This window comes from Carassius auratus, chromosome 25 (assembly GCF_003368295.1).
Source record: "Carassius auratus strain Wakin chromosome 25, ASM336829v1, whole genome shotgun sequence".
NCBI classification, from domain to species: Eukaryota; Metazoa; Chordata; class Actinopteri; order Cypriniformes; family Cyprinidae; genus Carassius; species Carassius auratus.
In genome coordinates, this window is record NC_039267.1 from 8,539,606 (window position 1) to 8,563,418 (window position 23,813).

The window sequence follows — 23,813 nt, forward strand, 5'->3', positions numbered from 1 at the left end:
GTTCCTCTTTTGAACTCCCACCTCTTCTGTGGGTTTATTGTTCTGGGTCTGAATTTGGGCTCCTGGGGTCTCAAAAAAGAAACATTTTCTATCTCCAAAGTTAACGTTATGACAACACCAGTGTTGTGCTAGTTACTAAGAAATAGTAACTAGTTACAATTAGTTACTTAATTCAAAAAGTAACTCAGTTACTTTGTTGATCACTTACACCAAAAAGTAATGCATTACTGTTAAAAGTAACCCATTAATGCGCTTTTATGCGTTATGGTCTGTACAAACACATAGTAAAACAGAAAGTAATTTTAAACATTATTTTGATTGAGGCAGACCAGCAAAAAATGAATTTTGTATAATCTAAATATTGGAAATTGGAAAAGTTGCTGCTTACGTTTTTATAATAGCAATTTGCATATATTCCAGTATGTTATGAAGAGTGATCAGATGAATTGCATAGTCCTTCTTTGCCATGAAAATGAACTTAATCCCAAAAAAACCTTTCCACTGCATTTCATTGCTGTCATTAAAGGACCTGCTGAGATCATTTCAGTAATCGTCTTGTTAACTCAGGTGAGAATGTTGACGAGTACACGGCTGGAGATCCTTATGTCAGACTGATTGGGTTAGAATGGCAGACTTGACATGTTAAAAGGAGGGTGATGCTTGAAATCATTGTTCTTCCATTGTTAACTATGGTGACCTGCAAATAAACGCGTGCAGCCATCATTGCGTTGCATAAAAATGGCTTCACAGGCAAGGACATTGTGGCTACTATTGCACCTAAATCAACAATTTATAGGATCATCAATAACTTCAAGGAAAGATGTTCAATTCTTGTAAAGAAGGCTTCAGGGCGTCCAAGAAAGTCCAGCAAGCGCCAGGATCACCTCCTAAAGAGGATTCAGCTGCGGGATCGCAGTGCCACTAGTGCAGAGCTTGCTCAGGAATGGCAGCAGGCAGGTGTGAGCGGATCTGCACACATAGTGAGGCGAAGACTTTTGGAAGATGGCCTGGTGTCAAGAAGGGCAGCAAAGAAGCCACTTCTCTCCAAAAAAAACATCAGGGACAGATTGATCTTCTGCAGAAAGTATAGTGAATGGACTGCTGAGGACTGGGGCAAAGTCATAGTCTCCATAATCCCTTTCCGATTGTTTGGGGCATCTGGAAAAAGCCTTGTCCGGAGAAGAAAAGGTGAGCGCTACCATCAGTCCTGTGACATGCCAACAGTAAAGCATCCTGACACCATTCATGTGTGGGGTTGCTTCTCATCCAAGGGAGTGGGCTCACTCACAATTCTGCCCAAAAACACAGCCATGAATAAAGAATGGTACCAAAACACCCTCCAACAGCAACTTCTTCCAACAATCCAACAACAGTTTGGTGAAGAACAATGCATTTTCCAGCACGATGGAGCAACGTGCCAGAAGGCAAAAGTGAAAACTAAGTGGCTCGGGGACCAGAATGTTTACATTTTGGGTCCATGGCCTGGAAACTCCCCAGATCTTAATCCCATTGAAAACTTGTGGTCAATCCTCAAGAGGCAGGTGGACAAACAAAAACCCAATTCTGACAAACTCCAAGAAGTGATTATGAAAGAATGGGTTGCTATAAGTCAGGATTTGGCCCAGAAGTTGATTGAGAGCATGCCCAGTCGAATTGCACAGGTCCTGAAAAAGAAGGTTCAACATTGCAAATACTGACTCTTTGGATAACTGTCATGTAATTGTCGACAAAAGCCTTTGAAACGTATGAAGTTCTTGTAATTATATTTCAGTACATCACAGTAACAACTGAAACAAAGACCTAAAAGCAGTTTAGCAGCAAACTTTTTGAAAACTAATATTTATGTAATTCTCAAAACTTTTGGCCACAACTGTATATCACAAGGATTTCTGAAATAAATAACAAAACACCTTAATAATATTCAGAATCAAAAACTAGTGGCTTCTGCATCATAAAAGCTGTTGTGTTGAGCCCTTAAAAATTTTCCTTTCACAGCTTAAGTATGAAAACTTTCAACAATGGACAACAAATTTTGAAATAAATAAATGAAAGCAATAAAAATGCTGTTTAAAAATGAAATCTATGCTATCATGCTAAGGAGCTGACTGAAAGCCGGCAACTCCACAGTAGAGACAGGATGCATGTATGAGAAAAACATACAGGGAATCACTTAAGGCACTTTGCTGTAGACCCATTCCACATAATAATATTCATTAAAACCATAAGTTAACACGTAGGAGCTTGCTGCATGAATCTGTGAGTAGGCTACAGTTTACAAATCCATGGGAACGGATCGCAAAAGTGTGCGCGCAGATTATGAATTTGTGGGTACAGATTCAAAAACCGAGATTACAGATTACAAAATCTGAGCGCACAGATTCGTGGGCTAGGATAGGACATTCAAACCAGAAAGACACAGCTTACATTACATTAAACATAAAAGGTTTTTGTCTTTATGCTCAACTAAAGTGAAATAATGCGCATATTTCCACTTTGAGAAAACTCGTGTTGCTCTCGCCTTGACTCGCCATGACTGCCAAACATACTTGAATAAACAGAAACACACGAGGCTGACTCCAGCTCTTTATTCGCCAGCTCCTTATTCGCCGAACTATCCATTCCACCTTAAAAATGTCTAGTGGTTGTTAATCCTTCCCTGTCAGTGCTATTGGTTGTATTTTTTAAAGGGACAGTTGCTCAAAACTGGCTTGCTTCAGACAGCAGTTAACAATGAACGGTAAAAAATATAAAGTTATGTAAAAATGTATTGTATGTTTCAATACATAATGCACGTGACTTGCGAATGCAAGTTCTTTTTTTTATTTAAACGCCATGCCTTACTCAATGTCTTTTTCAACATACCCTGTATGAATAAAACAAGATAATATTGTTTGCAGCTCTTATGTAATCTTTATTAAAATGTATCCATTACTGTAAAAGATTAAATAAACATACATTATTTAACTGTCACACAAAATCTTGTATTACTGCAATTTCTGATGTGCTGTTGAAGAAACGTGCCCTACTCAACTGTATTCCGACAAAGCATATTGGGCATGTCATTTTTTTATTTCAAAGGTTCTCAAAAAAAGGATTACCTACAGGGCAAGAGTAATTCACTCTCTAACGAAATCCTTTATTAGACCATCTTCTGATTTTTTATTATGGAAATATAACCCAGACAAAAAATGCCCTCCAAAGCATCTGTATTTGACGAAAAAGCATATTGGGCATGTCATAATTTTTTTTTTGAAAGGTTCTCAAACAAATGAGCATGTAGAGGGCAAGAGTAATTCACTCTCTAACGAAATCCTGCATTAGAACATTTTCTGATGTTTTATTATGGAAATATGACCCAGAGAAAATGCTCTCAATAGCGAATTTATGGGCCGAAAAAGCATATTAGGCATGGCATCATTTTCTTGTTTCAAAGGTTCTCAAAAAAAGGAGCATGTAGAGGCCAAGAGTAATTCACTCTCTAACGAGATCCTGCATTAGAACATTTTCTGATGTTTTATTATAGAAATATGACCCAGAGAAAATGCCCTCAAAAGCAACTTTATAGGCCGAAAAAGCATATTTGGCATGTCATCATTTTTGTGTTTCAAAGGTTCTCAAAAAAGGAGCATGTAGAGGGCAAGAGTAATTCACTCTCTAACGAGATCCTGCATTAGAACATTTTCTGATGTTTTATTATGGAAATATGACCCAGAGAATATGCTCTCAATAGAAACTTTATGAGACGAAAAAGCATATTTGGCATGTCATAATTTTCTTGTTTCAAAGGTTCTCAAAAAAAGGAGTACGTAGAGGGCAAGAGTAATTCTGTCTGTAACGAGATCCTGCATTAGAACATTTTCTGATGTTTTATTATGGAAATACGATCCAGAGAAAATGCCTTCCAAAGCAACAGTATATGCGACAAAGCATATTTGGCATGGCATAATTTTCTTGTTTCAAAGGTTCTCAAAAAACGGAGCATGTAGAGAGCAAGAGTAATTCATTCTCTAACAAAATCCTGCATTAGAACATTTTCTGATGTTTTATTATGGAATTATAACCCAGAGAATATTACCTCCAAAGCAACTGTATATGCGAAAAAGCATATTAGGCATGGCATCATTTTCTTGTTTCAAAGGTTCTCAAAAAAAGGAGCATGTAGAGGGCAAGAGTAATTCACTCTCTAACAAAATCCTGCATAAGAACATTTTCTGATGTTTTATCATGGAAATATAACCCAGAGAATATGCCCTCCAAAGCATCTGCATATGTCAAAAAAGCATATTGGGCATGACAACATTTTCTTATTTCAAAGGTTCTCAAAAAAAGGAGCATGTAGAGGGCAAGAGTAATTCACTTTCTAACGAGATCCTGCATTAGAACATTTTCTGATGTTTTATTATGGAATTATAACCAAGAGAATATTACCTCCAAAGCAACTGTATATGCGAAAAAGCATATTAGGCATGGCATCATTTTCTTGTTTCAAAGGTTCTCAAAAAAAGGAGCATGTAGAGGGCAAGAGTAATTCACTTTCTAACAAAATCCTGCATAAGAACATTTTCTGATGTTTTATCATGGAAATATAACCCAGAGAATATGCCCTCCAAAGCATCTGCATATGTCAAAAAAGCATATTGGGCATGACAACATTTTCTTATTTCAAAGGTTCTCAAAAAAAGGAGCATGTAGAGGGCAAGAGTAATTCACTTTCTAACGAGATCCTGCATTAGAACATTTTCTGATGTTTTATTACGGAATTATGACACAGAGAAAATGTTCTCAATAGCAACTTTATGACCAAAAAAGCATATTGGGCATGTCATAATTTTCTTGTTTCAAAGGTTCTCAAAAAAGGAGCACGTAGAGGGCAAGAGTAATTCACTCTCCAACGAAATCCTGCATTAGAACTTTTTCTGATGTTTTATTATGGAATTATAACCAAGAGAATATTACCTCCAAAGCAACTGTATATGCGAAAAAGCATATTAAGCATGGCATCATTTTCTTGTTTCAAAGGTTCTCAAAAAAAGGAGCATGTAGAGGGCAAGAGTAATTCACTCTCTAACAAAATCCTGCATAAGAACATTTTCTGATGTTTTATCATGGAAATATAACCCAGAGAATATGCCCTCCAAAGCATCTGCATATGTCAAAAAAGCTTATTGGGCATGACAACATTTTCTTATTTCAAAGGTTCTCAAAAAAAGGAGCATGTACAGGGCAAGAGTAATTCACTCTCCAACGAAATCCTGCATTAGAACTTTTTCTGATGTTTTATTATGGAATTATAACCAAGAGAATATTACCTCCAAAGCAACTGTATATGCGAAAAAGCATATTAGGCATGGCATCATTTTCTTGTTTCAAAGGTTCTCAAAAAAAGGAGCATGTAGAGGGCAAGAGTAATTCACTCTCTAACAAAATCCTGCATAAGAACATTTTCTGATGTTTTATCATGGAAATATAACCCAGAGAATATGCCCTCCAAAGCATCTGCATATGTCAAAAAAGCATATTGGGCATGACAACATTTTCTTATTTCAAAGGTTCTCAAAAAAAGGAGCATGTAGAGGGCAAGAGTAATTCACTTTCTAACGAGATCCTGCATTAGAACATTTTCTGATGTTTTATTACGGAATTATGACACAGAGAAAATGCTCTCAATAGCAACTTTATGACCAAAAAAGCATATTGGGCATGTCATAATTTTCTTGTTTCAAAGGTTCTCAAAAAAAGGAGCACGTAGAGGGCAAGAGTAATGCACTCTCCAACGAAATCCTGCATTAGAACTTTTTCTGATGTTTTATTATGGAATTATAACCAAGAGAATATTACCTCCAAAGCAACTGTATATGCGAAAAAGCATATTAGGCATGGCATCATTTTCTTGTTTCAAAGGTTCTCAAAAAAAGGAGCATGTAGAGGGCAAGAGTAATTCACTCTCTAACGAGATCCTGCATTAGAACATTTTCTGATGTTTTATTATGGAAATATAACCCAGAGAAAATGACATCAAAGGCATCTGTATGCCGAAAAAGCATATTGGGCATGACAACATTTTCTTGTTTCAAAGGTTTTTAAAAGAAGGAGCATGTAGAGGGCAAGAGTAATTCACTCTCTAACGAGATCCTGCATTAGAACATTTTCTGATGTTTTATTTTGGAAATATAACCCAGAGAAAATGCTCTCAATAGCAACTTTATGAGCCGAAAAAGCATATTTGGCATGTCATAATTTTCTTGTTTCAAAGGTTCTCAAAAAAAGGAGTATGTAGAGGGCAAGAGTAATTCTGTCTCTAACAGGATCCTGCATTAGAACATTTTCTGATGTTTTATTATGGAAATATGACCCAGAGAAAATGCTCTCAATAGCAACTTTATGAGCCAAAAAAGCATATTTGGCATGTCATAATTTTCTTGTTTCAAAGGTTCTCAAAAAACGGAGCATGTAGAGAGCAAGAGTAATTCACTCTCTAACAAAATCCTGCATTAGATCATTTTTTGATGTTTTATTACGGAAATATAACCCAGAGAAAATGCTCTCAATAGCGAATTTATGGGCCGAAAAAGCGTATTTTGCATGTCATAATTTTCTTGTTTCAAAGGTTCTCAAAAAAAGGAGCATTTAGAGGGCAAGAGTAATTCACTCTATAACAAAATCCTGCCTTAGAACATTTTCTGATGTTTTATTACGGAAATATGACCCATAGAAAATGCTCTCAATAGCAACTTCATAGGACGAAAAAGCATATTTGGCATGTTATAATTTTCTTGTTTCAAAGGTTCTCAAAAAAGGAGAATGTAGAGGGCAAGAGTAATTCACTCTCCAACGAAATCCTGCATTAGAAAATTTTCTGATGTTTTATTATGGAATTATAACCCAGAGATTATTACCTCCAAAGCAACTGTATTTGCGAAAAAGCATATTAGGCATGGCATAATTTTCTTGTTTCAAAGGTTTTAAAAAAAAGGAGCATGTAGAGGGCAAGAGTAATTCACTCTCTAACAAAATCCTGCATTAGAACATTTTCGGATGTTTTATTATGGAAATATAACCCAGAGAAAATGCCCTCCAAAGCATCTGTATGTCGAAAAAGCATATTGGGCATGCAAACATTTTCTTGTTTCAAAGGTTCTCAAAAAAAGGAGCACATAGAGGGCAAGAGTAATTCACTCTCTAACGAGATCCTGCATTAGAACATTTTCTGATGTTTTATTATGGAAATATGACCCAGAGAAAATGCCCTCGAAAGCAAATGTATATGCGAAAAAGCATATTAGGCATGACAACATTTTCTTGTTTTAAAGGTTCTCAAAAAAGGAGCACGTAGAGGGCAAGAGTAATTCACTCTCTTATGAGATCCTGCATTAGAACATTTTCTGGTGATTTATTATGGAAATATGACCCAGAGAAAATGCCCTCCAAAGCAACTGTATGCGAAAAAGCATATTAGGCTTGTCATAATTTTCTTGTTTCAAAAGTTCTCAAAAAAAGGAGCACGTAGAGGGCAAGAGAAATTCACTCTCTAATGAAATCCTGCATTTGAACTTTTTTTTGATGTTTTAATATGGAAATATGACCCAAGAAAGAGAAAATGCCCTCCAAAGCATTTGTATATGATAGTGTAGTGGGAATCACAACTTAAATATGCAGGATTACATTAGAGAGTGAATTACTCTTGCCCTTTACGTGCTCCTTTTTTGCTATTGAGAGCATTTTCTCTGTGTCATATTTTCGTAATAAAACATCAGAAAATGTTCTAATGCAGGATTTCATTAGAGAGTGAATTACTTTTGCCCTTTACGTGCTCCTTTTTTGAGAACCTTTGAAACAAGAAATTATAACATGCCAAATATGCTTTTTCGGCCCATAAAGTTGCTATTGAGAGCATTTTCTCTGGGTCATATTCCCATAATAAAACATTAGAAAATGTTCTAAGGGGAAGGATTTTGTTAGAGAGTGAATTACTCTTGCCCTCTACGTGCTCCTTTTTTTGAGAACCTTTGAAACACAAAAATGATGACATGCCAAATATGCTTTTTCGGCCTATAAAGTTGCTTTTGAGGGCATTTTCTCTGGGTCATATTTCTATAATAAAACATCAGAAAATGTTCTAATGCAGGATCTCGTTAGAGAGTGAATTACTCTTGCCCTCTACGTGCTCCTTTTTTTGAGAACCTTTGAAACAAGAAAATGATGCCATGCCTAATATGCTTTTTCGGCCCATAAATTCGCTATTGAGAGCATTTTCTCTGGGTCATATTTCCATAATAAAACATCAGAAAATGTTCTAATGCAGGATTTCGTTAGAGAGTGAATTACTCTTGCCCTCTACATGCTCATTTGTTTGAGAACCTTTCAAAAAAAAAATTATGACATGCCCAATATGCTTTTTCGTCAAATACAGATGCTTTGGAGGGCATTTTTTGTCTGGGTTATATTTCCATAATAAAAAATCAGAAGATGGTCTAATAAAGGATTTCGTTAGAGAGTGAATTACTCTTGCCCTGTAGGTAATCCTTTTTTTGAGAACCTTTGAAATAAAAAAATGACATGCCCAATATGCTTTGTCAGAATACAGTTGAGTAGGGCACGTTTCTTCAACAGCACATCAGAAATTGCAGTAATACAAGATTTTGTGTGACAGTTAAATAATGTATGTTTATTTAATCTTTTACAGTAATGGATACATTTTAATAAAGATTACATAAGAGCTGCAAACAATATTATCTTGTTTTATTCATACAGGGTATGTTGAAAAAGACATTGAGTAAGGCATGGCGTTTAAATAAAAAAAAGAACTTGCATTCGCAAGTCACGTGCATTATGTATTGAAACATACAATACATTTTTACATAACTTTATATTTTTACCGTTCATTGTTAACTGCTGTCTGAAGCAAGCCAGTTTTGAGCAACTGTCCCTTTAAAAAATACAACCAATAGCACTGACAGGGAAGGATTAACAACCACTAGACATTTTTAAGGTGGAATGGATAGTTCGGCGAATAAGGAGCTGGCGAATAAGGAGCTGGAGTCAGCCTCGTCAGAAACACGCCCACAGTGCGCCTTTGTGTTTACAGTGGTTGGCATCCAGCAATCCTACTGCTGCAAACAGGTTAGGCTGCACTTCAGTCAAAATTAATTAATTTTTTAAAAAAGTAACGGACAATGCACCATATGGTAATGGTAACAGAGTTAATTTGTTTAAAAAGTAATGCGTTACAGTATTAGTTACTGTCAAAAGTAACTGCGTTACAGTAATGCGTTACTGCCCAACACTGGACAACACTCTTCGAAAAAAAGGGTTCATTGGAGTTCTATATAGAACCATAGGGTTCGCTAATCTGCTTTGAACTCCCGAACTGACTCAAATGATTCCCGAACCCGCTACGAACTCCCGAACTCATTCAAATGATTCGCGATCCGGCTCCGAACTCCCGAACTGACTCAAATGATTCGCGAACCAGCTACGAACTCCCAAACTGACTCAAATGATTCGCTACCTGCTCCGAACTCACGAACTGACTCAAATGATTCGCGAACCCGCTGCGAACTCCCGAACTCATTCAAATGATTCGCGATGAGTGAATACTAGCCTGCTATTTTTAACTATTATATCTTTAGAATTTTTTTTTTTTTGTTCCTGTAGCTCAACTGGTAGAGCACTGCGCTAGCAAGCGCAAAGTTGGGGGTTCGATTCCGGGAACACATGATATGTAAAAATTGATAGCCTGAATGCACTGTAAGTCGCTAAAGCGTCTGCTAAATGCATACATTTAATTTAAATTTAATTTTAATTTAGAAAAAGACACAAATTAGAAGAGACAAAACTTAAGTTTATATGTACACATTTATTAAAGGAACTTCTTTACAAGAATGACAAACATGGCTCAGGAATTTTAATTTGCACAGGGGAAAAAATAAATGTAAAAAAATAAATAAATAACTTATTTTTTATTCCTAGTTTCCGCTTTCCTTATGAACACTGTCCGTTTTCTTTCGCTTCCCATAGAAATCTACAAAAAAAAAAAAAAAAAAAAATCACAACATTAAATGTATTCCATTAACATTTTTTGCTCTGTTATAGGACTAGTATTTATGTTATAGAAGTGTTACTTGTTGTCGCGTATTGTTTAACGTAACCTGTGATGCGCATATCTGTGAGCCTCTTGGTCTGGACGCGAGAGACTTTTTTTGCGAGATAATTTCCTTCGGTTATACTTCCTTTTCTGGTGCTTTTGGTTCAACATCTTCACTGAACGACCCACACATTTTAGGGTAACTTGTGTGATTCTTTCTGTCGTGGGCAAGTCTACAAAAGGCTGTGAAACAGCTGTGCTTTCTCTGTAAAACTGCGGACAGTCCTCCGCTCCACTTTCCTCCCATTGTAAATCCCCATCTAGCGGCTGTGCTTCTCCGAAGTTAAAGTTCCACCTCAGCTGATCTCGTTCAGATATTTCGCGAAGTTTGGACGTTAATTTTCGCCTTAACATGTCGTGATCCACCGGTCCGAACATATTCCTGCATGTTCGAGTGCGCTTCAGTAGAGGAAGCGTCTCTGCGCCCCTCTGAGGAACAGTTTTCGGAGGGGACACTCTTTCCCTGGCGATGACGGAAAGAAGGACGGCAGACATCGTCAATAGCGGACGAAATGGGTGTGAAAAGTTACTAAAGGAAAAAAAGTCAGTGTGAATTACACACGTCATTATAAATAGTAAAGCTCCAGATTTGGTCGTGAATTAAATCTCCTCAGATTTAAAGTCCTGCGCCTCAGCGGTGTAAAACCACACGCTCTGCTCCTATTGGACATCATCCCCCACCCTTTTGGCTCTGTTGTTAGACCCGCCTCTACTCGCCTGTGATTGGTTAGACCCGCATATATTCTGCTGTGATTGGTTGTGCCTCGTGGCGTTGCGAAGCACCCCCCCCCCCCCCGGTTTACATTCTACCACCTGGAATAAAATAATAACTTCATCTTAATTAAACAGTAATTATAATAAAAAGGTAGCCATCAAAAAGTGTTAAATGTGTAGCCTGGCATATGCAAAGCCATATACAAAAATAGTAATAATAATAATAATAATAATACAAAAATTAATTTAAGAGTTTGATTGGAATAAGTAACATTTACTTAAAAATGTAAAAAATTTCCCTTTAAGTTGTCTCATATTTACTTTAAACACGGTCTTCAATGACAATGTTTTGTCCTAGGTAAAGATGTAACTACACTACATTATTTTAGTATTATATTCTTATAAATAATTTACATTTTGAAACAACGTGTTTATTTCACACCATTTAAGGCATATCGTAATTTATATTTTTACCATAGATTTTGATATTTTAATATTAAAATATGGGTCTAGGACAAGGACAAAAAAAAAAACCTATAATATAATCACATTAAAGATTTAAGTATTTAAAAGTAGTAAAATAAATCAGTGTTTTATAATTTATATTAATATGAAATTAGAAACTTATAATAAAACAGAAAGTATAAACTTTCCAGTTCAATGTTTAATTTGAGCTTCGCATAACAAAAAGACAAGGGTTGAAATCTATAAAAATCCACCCCTGAGTCATGAGTGGGGGGAAAAAAAGATATATGGTTTCTGTTCAATGGAGTTGCGCTGTGTGCCTGTGAATAGCGCAATAGCGCCCCTTTTCGTTCACAGTTTGGTATCACAAAATAAACTGAGGCATATCTAAATAAGATCAGATAAGAAGTTTATGGCCTTGTTAATTGGTGGCTTCACTCATCATATTTTTATCCTGTAATCTGTATGTCTTACTGGACAAATGAGTCTGAGTTGAAGTCTAACAAATACACACAAATCTTGCTCTGCAACAAGCAGATTTAACAAGGTTTATGAGAGAGACAGAGAGTAAAGGCTCAGTAATAGTACAGTTTAGTCAAGTATGAATAAGTGAACTGAGCTCTACTGAGAGCCACTGACATGTTGAGACTGAGTGCTGTATTTGCTCTGACTCTGCTTCCTGTAAAAGCTTTCAGAGTTGTAAACACCAATATATTTCTATACAAAAGCAGGAGATAATGTGTTCTGCATAAACAGACGGCTTACATAATGTATGGATTCAGCGTTGTCGTATTTTAGTTATAAAGTGAAAATTTCTGATGATTATGTAAATATTTTCACCACCACACCTAATAATCTGTCATCCTGTGTTTAAACCTGTTAGTCTTTATTTGAAAGACTGCTAGTGCGCTCATGTTTAATGTTTATATATATAAATATAAATATAAATATATATAAATATATATATATAAATATATATATATAAATATAAATATAAATATATATATATATATATATATATATATATATATATATATATATATATATATATATATATATATATATATATATATATATATATATATACTAGTTTAATATACTTGCACCTATTTGTGTGTTACAAATGTATAAAATGCATGTACATAAACAGTAAATAATAAATGCATAGTGATGTGTTCATCACTGATTGTGAATGTAGAACAGAGCTGTTGTGCGCATGCTTTGTTGACAAAAACAAATTTGTGACGCTGCCGGTGCGATAAGCGGAAATGACGCCATGCCGCGCGACCTTACGATGGTTATATGTTATGAAGCGCATGAGAGGTGCGCGTGCGCGTGCGCCTGCCTGCTGCACTCTGTAAAATCGTTTTATTGTCCTTCAGAGGATGGTGCGTTCGCGTTACGTTCATATATGAAGCTTGAAGAGGTCATTTTCCTGCCGGTTCTCAAAACCTCGCGTTTGTTGATCCGGTTAATGCTCTCGCGCTCCGTTACCGGCCAGTGAAGCGACGCGCACGAGCTCACGAGGCTTACCGTGATTTTAGTAGTTTTATGTTTTAGTCCTGGTTTAAGTCTCCGCACAGCTGCGCTGGTTTAGCTAGTTCACATGAGTCTTTGTTGTTTTGGGTTAGTAGCGGTTTATTCTGGTTTAACGTTAATCAGTTCAGCGCAAGTGAGTTGGGGTTTGGTTGGTTAAGATCGAGTTTTAATTTCAGGCGTGTTAGGATTAGTTTGGTTGTAAATCACAGCATGGGTATGGTGGCTTAGTGGTCAGTTTAGTTGCAGGTTAGGTTGAATCAGTTCAGCACAGGTCTGTTCAGTTTGACATGACAGGTCTGGTGGGTTCACTTCAGTTTGAGATCACAGGTGTCTGTTCAGTTTAGGTTGGAAGTCATAGATGTGTTGTGTCAGGGTAAGTTTGGGATAAGGGATAGTTGTCAGTGAAATCACAGGAGGGTTGGGGTTGGGTTAGGTTTAGATTAGACCAGGTTTAGTTTAAGTTCTGCTGTGATGGCTAAAGGCGAGTGGAAGAGGTCAGGCACCGATGATCTCCAGTTATCCGGCCGCTCTGATTGTGAAGTGTTCGATGATGGAACCAACACCTTCTTCTGGTGAGTGAATGCCACTCATTGCAGGCCTAATGTTTATGATTATGTTTATTAGCCGATTGTGTTCTTTGATTTCATTGTTTTTCTGTGGTGAGTGTGTGTAGAAAGGGATATGTTGTGTGTGTGTGTGTGTGTGTGTGTGTGTGTGTGTGTGTGTGTGTGTGATGTCCAGAGGCTGTTCAGTAGTGTTACAGCTTTGCTCGGCTTTTCTCTCTTCTGCAACCTCAGCAGAATGACACTCGATCAATTAAAGGCTTTAAGATGGACAGATGCTGTGGACAAGTTACACAGAACTGTAGAGAAGAAAAACATGACAGATCGGTGTATAGAATTAGAAAACGTTAAAGAATGACTTTTGAAATATTTAATATGCCAGAAGATCACTAATTACTATAATAATAATATTAATATTTATGTTTTTGTTAAACCCAATAATTATAATATTATTAATAATAATCATAATTATTATTGTAATGCATAAATTGTTTGTTTTAGTTTTCAGCTAATATTTAGATGTTATTTCAGTTTTAATCTAAAAAAAATCTAAATGCAGTAATTAATGTTATGAGATTACAAAATCAGATTATTATCGTTGTTAATATTTATGATGTTGATAATAATAATAACCCAGTAGTACTAGTTTTTCCTTTGTTGTATTTTAAGGCCTAAAGTTATGATTTGTCTAAAAAACTAACATGTATATATATTATGTATGTATGTATGTATGTATGTTAGTTAGTTATTTGTTTTGTTTTTAATTTTCTAACAGGTATAATTGTAACAGCCATAATTGTTGAGAATAAAAACTGTGTGTGTTGAGGTGTGGTTGTGTTTATGATCAACCTGTATACCAGCTCAGCAGGTTTTGAATGTGGAAAAAATCCCAAACCAGACGTCTTTTGAATGCAAGCTCTGTGCTCTTGTTTCGTCTTTCTCTCTGTAGGAGGGCCCATACTCTGACAGTGCTGTTCATCCTGACATGTGCTCTGGTTTATGTGACACTATTGGAGGAGACGCCACATGACACTGCGTACAACACTAAAAGGTATGTGTGGCATGCAGTCCGTGTGTCCTTTTCCTTTAGCTCTGAGATCAGAATGCAGTTCACAGTGCCAACAAATGAGACCACATTTCCTCCTGAGCAGAAGCTGAAGTTAAAGTGGTCCGATGCGGACAGAAAGGCCACAGGGCTGTAGCTGGGATGGCCTTGGCAAGTGGCATGATTTCTATTGGCTAACAGGATTATGTGTGACATCAGCTGCTGATCACAAAGTCCAGCTCACAGACTGACCTGCTGTGTTTAAAAGCAGATGAACTTTATCAGAAGGAAGAGCTGTTAGTATTTAAGCTTGAATACATTGTGTAGATTTATCAGCAGTTCCTGCAAGTTTTGAACAAACCTTCAAGTACTGAACTTTGTGAGACGACCACCTGACACACTTAAAGCTGCAGTCGGTAACTTTTGACGCTCTAGCGGTTAATAAACAGAACTGCTTGCGTCTTGTGGAAGAACATCGTAGCCGGAGCTACTTTTCTCTGTTTATGTCTATGAAGAATCACAAAGGTACTGGGTTACTCCGCCGCGGTATCCCCGAAGCAATCTAAAATAGTCAGAATATAAACACTTATTATAGGTGCACCCTAGTGATTCAGGACAAGCTAAAACACGGTTTGGAAAATGGATTCATGGTGTACTCGCTTATTATATAAATTTTTCTACGTTTTGAACACAAACAAAGTTACGGACCGCAGCTCTGATTGGTTGTTTCTTACCGGGAGCAGTCAGTAACTGCAAATGGCAATAGGACCATTGGGAGGAGCCAGAGGAGCTTGATTTTTTCACAGATTATCTGTCTCATATTCTACTGTCAGGACATAATGACAGGTTTAACAAATATGTAAAAAATGTATTTTTACAAAAGTTACCTACTGCAGCTTTAAATAACAAAAGTCAGGTTTTGATTTATTTTGAAAAATAGTTCATAAACCTTTAAATACAGTACTACTGCAGGTTTGTTAATTGATGAAATATGTTTTTGTTGAAGCCATCAGCTCTCATTATCATTGATTTCCTGGTGAGAAAAACACATTTTCCATGATTAGTAAAAGTATTGCTCGCAATTTTCCTTAAAATTTGACTTTATAACTCTCAAATGCAAGTTTATGTTTCTCAATTGTTAGAAAAAAGTCAGAACACTGAGATAAACTTGCATTTGCATGAAAAAAAGTTACATGTTTGCAATTCTGAAATTATTTTTCACGATTGCGACTTTATATCTTGCAATTCTGACTTTATAACTAGCAGTTGCAAGTTTATATCACACATTTCTGAGAAAAAATAGATCCACTTTGTTGTTGGTTGAATTGATTCATGACTCTTCAAAAATACTTTTTTTTTTTCCTCAAAATCTCTTGGGTGAAAAATGAATAGGAAAAATACTTCTGGAACCAAGGTCATTAAAAAATGAGGGCGGCCATTGTTTCTATTCATTCTTCTGTTCTATTCTATTCATTAGCGTTTGACTAGCAATGTACTAGAAACACCAAAGCAGTGAATTTTACACCGAAAGAACCACTTTCATGTTCTCCAGTGTTTGTGTTTAATCTCTGTATCTTTTGTCTTTTTCAGAGGAATTGTAGCCAGTATTCTGGTGTTCCTTTGTTTTGGAGTAACACAAGCTAAAGATGGTCCCTTCACTCGTCCTCACCCAGGTCAGACCAGTACCCTTTATTCAGAGATGATTTAACCTTCAGGTCAGCTTTGAGAGGCTGGAATTGTGAGCTCTCGAGGTGCTGTTGGGGTGGAGTGGCTAAAAGTAGTGACTTAATCATAGGTTTCAGTAATGTGAAAGTCGCACAGCCGTTATAAGAATAGCGCAGCTTTTCCAGTAACATGCTTTTCAGCAACTAACAGTGATACGTGACTAAACAAATACATCATTATTTTTCACATTGCATTACAATTGTGTGAGCTGATGCAATCATCTAAAAGTGCCTTGCAAGTCGTGTTAAAAAGACTGATTCATTTGTTGTCTGCTCGGTGAACCAGTTCATACAAAGGATTCACAAAGTCATTTGAGTCACTCAGTAGTGTTCCCTGAAGTCTGTACAAGGCAATTTCTTTTTGTGTTAAATTTAAATAATAAAACTGCAGATGATCCCTGTTTTAGAATTGATTATGTAGATTAAGAGTTTTCTGAATAATTTTTACCATAAATTAAGGCTGCACATTTAAAAATAAAGAAATTAAAAGAATAAATAGTTGTATAAATATTGGAAGTGTAATTTTACAGTTATATATTGTCAATTTTATTATCATATATATGTATGTGTGTGTATATATGTAAATATATATATATATATTTTTTTTTATTTTGTTTCAGTGAAACGTTACAATAATTTACAATAATATTTTTATAATATTTAAACAATTATTAATAATTTTGAGTAGTAATCAGCACCCTAATACAAATAATTGTAATTTTATTGTTTTATTTCTGTATAATCATCAGAAAATACTTTTTTTAAGCATATGGTAATTTAAGAAACCTTGTTTTTTTTTTTTTTTTTTTTTTACTTTTATTTTGTGTTTGTAACTCTTTTACTATTCCAACTCAGTTTTTGTCATTAAGATAGGCCTTATATGCTGGCATAGAAATACAAATAATTAACTACTACTATTTTGTGCAGCCCAAAATCACATTAATAAAATTGCAGTTTGATTTTTTTATTGGAAAAAATGGCAATGTGCATTTTGCAGCCCTATTGTGAATTTGAGTTTGGTGCTTTCTCTATAAATCATCTTTGTGTGTCTGAGAAACAAAGCTTTGTAGTAGCTGATACTTATTCATTTGTAACATAGCTAACTAATCAAAGACGTAGATTGACAGTAGTTTCACTTCTTTAAATTATGAGAAGATAAGGAATTTCTGAGATATCTGAGACTGTTTCACATAAGAAACTATGAGTATACTTTCATAGCAACAGTAACTCACAACTCCTTCAAAACGCTCTCTGTTATGAGGACAGACTTGCTTTGCTGGACGAGCTGGATCGGAGTATTCAATTAATCTCTAACAGAAACCTGAAAGATGATCGAAGGTCTCCTCCTCCGGCCCTTGAGGCCTCTCAATGGCATGAGATAACCGACAAATAAAGACAAATTATTAGTTGGACTAACTGTCACAGTGTTGTTGAGTGTCACCCAGAACGGTGTTACATTTCAATCCGGTGAAGTATGTGAGGTCCTTTTAGAACAAAAGAGGTCCTTTAGAGACCCAGATGCACACAAATAGTTGTAGTCAAAAGGGTTTCACATTCACAGTCTAAATCTCAATTCCTTAATTCAAGAATGTTAACTTTAACATAATGGTGTTTAAGTTTATTTTTTACATTTTGATCAATTGCTTCATTATTGTATCTGATGGCTCTTGATGGCTCACAGAAACCATTAGAATAATTACTAAATGTTGCTGGAAGAACAATATTTTCTGTAATCTTAAAATAGTTTTATAATACATTGCTTATAATTGTATTTTTTTTTAGCTGAAGTTGTATTGTTATTGAGATTTAATTATAATTTGTACTATTTTAAAAGTAATATTTCTGATGATATGGAAAAGTAGACATATAATCTTAAATCAGCACATCCAAATGAAGGTGCATTTTTAATAGCTGAAGACGGTGTGATACAGAAAACTAACATTTCAATCATCCAACATAAGCGCTAGTTCTCTAGTTATTTGTATATAAGTGCATCAGTATTTTTATTGCTTTTATATGTTTAAATGAGAGTTGATGTTAATGGTTATGTGTTTGTCTTTGCAGCGTACTGGCGTTTCTGGCTATGCGTTTCTGTTGTGTATGAACTCTTTCTCATCTTCATCCTGTTTCAGGTTTGTTATCTGACTTCAAAAACACAGCTTTACATATATTTTGTCCATATTGTGTCATATTGAATCTTCTGATTTGTCTTTCAGACAGTGCACGATGGCAGGCAGTTTATGAAATACATTGACCCAAAACTTGGCGTCCCTCTTCCTGAAAGAGGTTATGGCGGGAACTGCCTCATTTATGACCCCGGACATCCTACCGACCCCTTCCACAATATCTGGGTATGCATTAAAATCAATATTAATAAGCAACATTGACACTGGTAAAACAAATGCATCTGGTACAGAGAGTTGAACATATGGCTAGTCACTTAATATCCATCTGATCATTCATCACTGATTAATTATGCATATACAGTGTTACAGATAATGGACAGTCATTTGTGTATGACCGTAAACTCTGTAAAGATGACTGTCTGACTGTACATTATCCTATGGTTTTTTCAAAATTAATCAATAGACATGAAATATCAATATAGAATTGAAATATTAAGAGGATGCATTGTGATGTGAGAGATAAAACTAGCTGAGCCATGTAGAAACAACATGAATCAGCATTTAAGTTCTGTAATTTGATGTTTTTCCAAGTCAAACTGAATACAAAAAAAGAAAATGTTGTTTTAATATGCACTGATCAACTGTTAAGGCCAAGAACATTTATTTGAATAGACAGAGCACATTTTAATTGTATTATTATTAATTGTATTTAATACTTAAGTTTAATTTTGCAGCAGGAAAAAAATTGGGTTATTTTTTAATTAGTGTTTTTTTTTTTTTTACAGGACAAAATGGATGGATTTGTTCCTGCCCATTTTCTCGGCTGGTACATTAAGGTTGGTCAAAATCTGATCTGTGAACACTCAACAACACGCCTAAAATCAGCAGACGGCATCAAAAAACTGAATTAGAAACAATTATTCATGTGATTCATCTCTGTGTGTCAGACGCTGGTGATCAGGGACTGGTGGATGTGTATGATCATCAGTGTGATGTTTGAGTTCCTGGAGTACAGTCTCGAACACCAGCTGCCCAACTTCTCTGAGTGCTGGTGGGACCATGTGAGTACAGCACACCAAATACACCCTGTGAATCATGCAGGTGAAATAAATCCTCATGAAGTGACTCTCTCCTGCTGCAGTGGATCATGGATGTTTTGGTGTGCAACGGGTTGGGTATATACTGTGGCATGAAGACTCTCGGTTGGCTCTCCATGAAGCCGTATCAGTGGCAGGGATTGTGGAACATCCCAACATACAAGTAAAAACACGATAAACTTCTGAGAAGATTTGTCTGCAGGTCAAACACACTGAATTATGACATTCTGCAATTTTGTTTCAGGGGGAAAATCAAACGTATTGCTTTCCAGTTTACCCCGTACAATTGGGTGAAGTTTGAGTGGCGCCCCGCGTCTAGCCTGCGGAGATGGCTGGCGGTGTTGGGTATTATTTTCACGGTGAGTCACATGATCAATGCATGCATGCACTGCACAATGATTTTGAATGAATAATGATGCCATGTTCTCTCACTTATTTACAGTTCTTATTGGCGGAGCTGAATACGTTCTATTTGAAGTTTGTGTTGTGGATGCCTCCTGAACATTATCTGGTGCTTCTGCGGCTCGTCTTCTTTGTGAATGTGGGTGGAGTGTCTATGCGAGAGATCTACGACTTCATGGATGATCCGTAAGTTCAGTCTAGATCTGTTGTTCAAGTAGGCTGCTACCTTCTAAGGGGCAGTTCACATATCGCGCCTAAAAACGCGTGGAAAACGCTAGGCGCGCAGCTTTCTCCTCCTTTCCAAAGCGCTCAGGCAGAAGCGCTCCTGAGGAGTCTGCCGTTGCTAAGCAACAATGACGCGCTCTCTCTCCATGAAGACGTGGAAATTTCAGCAAAGGATAAATGGATTTGCAGCACAAAAAATCGCTTTCAGTAGCTCTGCTACTAAATTTATTTCAAAATGGCAATCTGTATACAGCTATGATCAGCTGTTCCTTCATCTTGGCTGAGCTGTCAACGTTGTTACGGGAAAGGATGAAACTGAATGTTTAGTTCTTGTCTCATGACCCGCGGTGTGCTTGCGGCATTCTGAAGAGTTGAGATGTTTTTAACTCGATGCGGTGCGGGCGCCCCTGGAAAAAACGGGCGCGTAGCGCGTCGCTTCCATTATGAGCACGCATACCGCGTGCCTACATTGGAAATAACGAACTTGAGCGCAAAAAAGACGCGATATGTGAACGGCCCCTAAAACAGTATTCTGGCTTAAAGGAATAGCTCACCCAAAAATGAAACCGTACTCCCCATCAGGGCATCCAGGATGTAGATGTGTTTGTTTCGTTCTTCCGTCACATTACATCACTTGCTCACCAATAATCCACATGATTCCAGTTCATCATTTAATGTTTTGTTAAGTGAAAAGCTTAGTATAAACATGCGATTTTTGCTTCACAAGATGTTAGCTGATGTACGAGAGTCGGGTAGATTTTGATGTTTATCAACTGTTTGGACTTTTATTCTTATGGCACCCATTCACTGGTGTTTAGTGATATAAGTGATATAATGCTTGACCTGAGGGTGTGTAAACATTCAGCAAATTTTTTTTTTTTGGATGAATTATTCCTTTAATCTGACACAATCAGCGGTTTTGTTAACATCTGAATCCAGTGGAAAATTGACTTGCATGTCGATGAGATAATGATTTGATGCTACAAGTACATGCTATGCACATTTATTGTGTGAAAGTTAATTTGTTTAAAATCAGTTTCCCCTAATTCTGCCTTCAATTTTGGAAGTCCTTCACAAATAAACAGCTGTGTTTTTAAAGATTTTTGTTGTTTGGAGTGTTTTTTGTTGTAATGTTATTGGGGCCTAAAAATATGACCTAGTTCGGCAGCTCACTAGGAACTGTTTTTTTTTTTTTTTTTTGTGCTGCCATACATTTATTGTGTGTTTGTATCTAATGTTTCATTTGGATTCTAGGAAATTCCATAAAAAGTTGGGCCAGCAAGCGTGGATTGTGACGACCATCACTGTTACAGAGTTTCTGATCGTGGTCAAATATGATCCCAAAACCATCATGCTGCCGATCCCCTTCTTTATCACACAGTGCTGGATACTCGGAATCGTCCTCGTCCTCATTTGGACCTTGTGGCGGTTCTTCATCCAGTAATAAACCTGCAAATCATTTCCAGAAGCACAATAGGAAAATAGAATATTTTTTAGTTTTTTAGGGCTTGATGATAAATCTCTGCATCACGGTTTGTGGATCGATTCTGATATTTTCAGAATGCATCTAGATTCTCTCTGGAATCAATTGTGAGATTAGTTTTCCTAAAATGAGAAGTTTTTCTCAAATGCTCACGAAGCAGAACCTTTGTGTGTTCGGCATGTAAGTGGTTAAATGTTCTTGCACCTTAGTTTTTATGACTTTAACTGACTGATTAATGTAAACACAACCCATAATGAACACTCTTGTAATTTGCTTCAACTTCGTTCCAGCTGTGTGAATGATTATTTTGTGTTTTAGTGATGTGTAAAGCAGGAACTGGAAGCATGCAGAGTTTCTAAATCACACAGTGCCATATGCTGTTCATAACTAAGCTCAGGATCGAATCAACAGAGAATTGCGATGCATTTGGAAAATCCCAGAATCCATGCAGAATAATTTCTCCATTCGCGATGCATCGATTTATTGTCCCAGCCCTAATTATTAATTTTAAAAATGTTAATTCCTTGCACAAAATATAATTTTCAAGCTTATTATGCAAGAATAGTGTGTGAATGTGCGTGTATGCATGTGAGTGTGAATATAATTTGCAAGTTTTAATTTTTTTTAATTGATATACACACATTTTATATATGCATATAGATGTATTTATTTAATTGTCAGAATCATGAAGGCATCCTGAAAAATTGCAGATGCATTATTATTTGCTGCAAAAACAATTTGTTAGTGGAGGATATATTTTAATGAAAGAATTAGAGAGTGATTAAATGTCTTGACTAACATGTTAACTGACCCCTATTGTTCTGTGTTGATAGTGACATCACGCTCCGATACAAAGAAACACGCCGGCGCAGACAGGAAGGGTCTTCAGAGCGGGACAGAGCACCTGGACACACTGACGGCAGCAATTTAGCCACATCAGGCCGTAGCAGACTAAACGGCAGCATGGACGCGGTCCGACACAGGAAGCCATGAATCCATCCTGCCACACACAAACAACCAATGTGCACTACACATCGCCACTGGACACACGTTTGTGTTTATAATCCTAATTAGATCATACCAACGCTCATGGTGTCTGTCAAGCGGCATCCAGAGAGATGATGCCATCATTTCCTGTCCCTGCGGAGAGAGTTGTTGTGTATATTTAGGATCAATATGACTTTGTAGCTGTTACATAGGTGAGGCTTTTAGGGTTCGGGGTTCACTGTCCCTCTGGTTTTGGGTTTATTGATCGGTGCCATGCAGGAAGGCACATTTCGATGCAGAACACTAAGCAGTGAACTAACGGTAGGGGAAGTGCACATACAGCCATTTATTAATAGAACTATTGATTTTAAGTTACATTTAGCAGGTAGGAACACAAGAAACATCCTACTTGAGCTATAACACTATATTTAAAAAACTAAGAGAATGTTATTATTTAACCGGCTGTTTCCTTCTGCTATGCTTAAAATGTTAAAGGAAGTTAGCATGCCTGTAACACAAGCACCTCACACAAGGACAATCCTTCTGACCTGTTAAACACGGGTCAGTGCCATGACTGGACCAAAATCAAAGACCTTTACTTTCCGTTTGCATGCGTGAATGTGTGAGTGAGACTATAGTGGCCAAAACATTCATCATGCTGATGCTGTTGTTATTTCTGCAGGGAAACCACAGACAAAAACTTAGTGTTTTGTGTTTGATGAATAAAAAAAAAAATTAATCCGGAAGTCATCCCAAAGTTTATGCTTTAAGTGTATTGGGCCCTTCGTGTATCTGGTCACAGTGAGTGGGTTGTGTGTTGTTGTGTCGTGGTAGTGCGTCTGTATTCGGATAATGTGCAAGTCCAAAAATGGCCTGATCTGATTTATTAAATGCCATTATAATCTTACTGTGAATGTAAGCATCTAGCACTAGTTTGACTTCAGCGCTAATGCCTAAGCTGTTCCCATTTTGTTTCATGCTACTGATGGTTTTTAGGGTTCGCTTTGATTTAACTATGTGGGGAAAATTAAAATCGCAGTATATGTTCTCGTCCGATTGATCAGGATTCTCTCTCTCTCTGAAATCTATGTGGGACCATTTGATGACCTGTCTGCCTCTGCTTATAGTGGTTCATGTAAACATGTTACATAGAAATTAACAACCGAGTTCATATTTTATAATGTTTTCAATAAATAAAAAAGGACTTCTTCCTCTTTAACTGTCTTTTTAATTTATGAAATGAATGTTACATTCATTTTGGCTGTTTTTAGGAAAATGGCAAATGTAAAGTGAGCTTTA

General features: G+C 36.5%; 1 protein-coding gene across 1 annotated transcript; it reads left to right on the forward strand.

Annotated features, from left to right (window-relative positions):
- The first annotated feature begins 12,605 nt into the window (after positions 1 to 12,605).
- On the forward strand, positions 12,606 to 23,733 carry ptdss2 (phosphatidylserine synthase 2). Its single transcript, XM_026203273.1, has 12 exons — positions 12,606 to 13,434; positions 14,375 to 14,476; positions 16,061 to 16,143; positions 18,259 to 18,326; positions 18,411 to 18,545; positions 19,106 to 19,156; positions 19,268 to 19,381; positions 19,462 to 19,580; positions 19,662 to 19,776; positions 19,860 to 20,005; positions 21,299 to 21,484; positions 22,361 to 23,733. Exons 1-12 carry the CDS (start codon positions 13,334 to 13,336, stop codon positions 22,518 to 22,520), a joined length of 1,380 nt encoding a protein of 459 aa, XP_026059058.1. The 5' UTR covers positions 12,606 to 13,333; the 3' UTR covers positions 22,521 to 23,733.
- The last annotated feature ends 80 nt before the right edge of the window (positions 23,734 to 23,813 follow it).

Excerpts from the sequence above, each read along its gene's own strand:
- ptdss2 (XM_026203273.1), top strand. The coding sequence starts at position 13,334 with ATGGCTAAAGGCGAGTGGAAGAGGTCAGGCACCGATGATCTCCAGTTA. Across the intron at positions 20,006-21,298 it reads TACGACTTCATGGATGATCC|GAAATTCCATAAAAAGTTGG; the intron begins GTAAGTTCAGTC and ends TTTGGATTCTAG. Across the intron at positions 21,485-22,360 it reads TTGTGGCGGTTCTTCATCCA|TGACATCACGCTCCGATACA; the intron begins GTAATAAACCTG and ends CTGTGTTGATAG.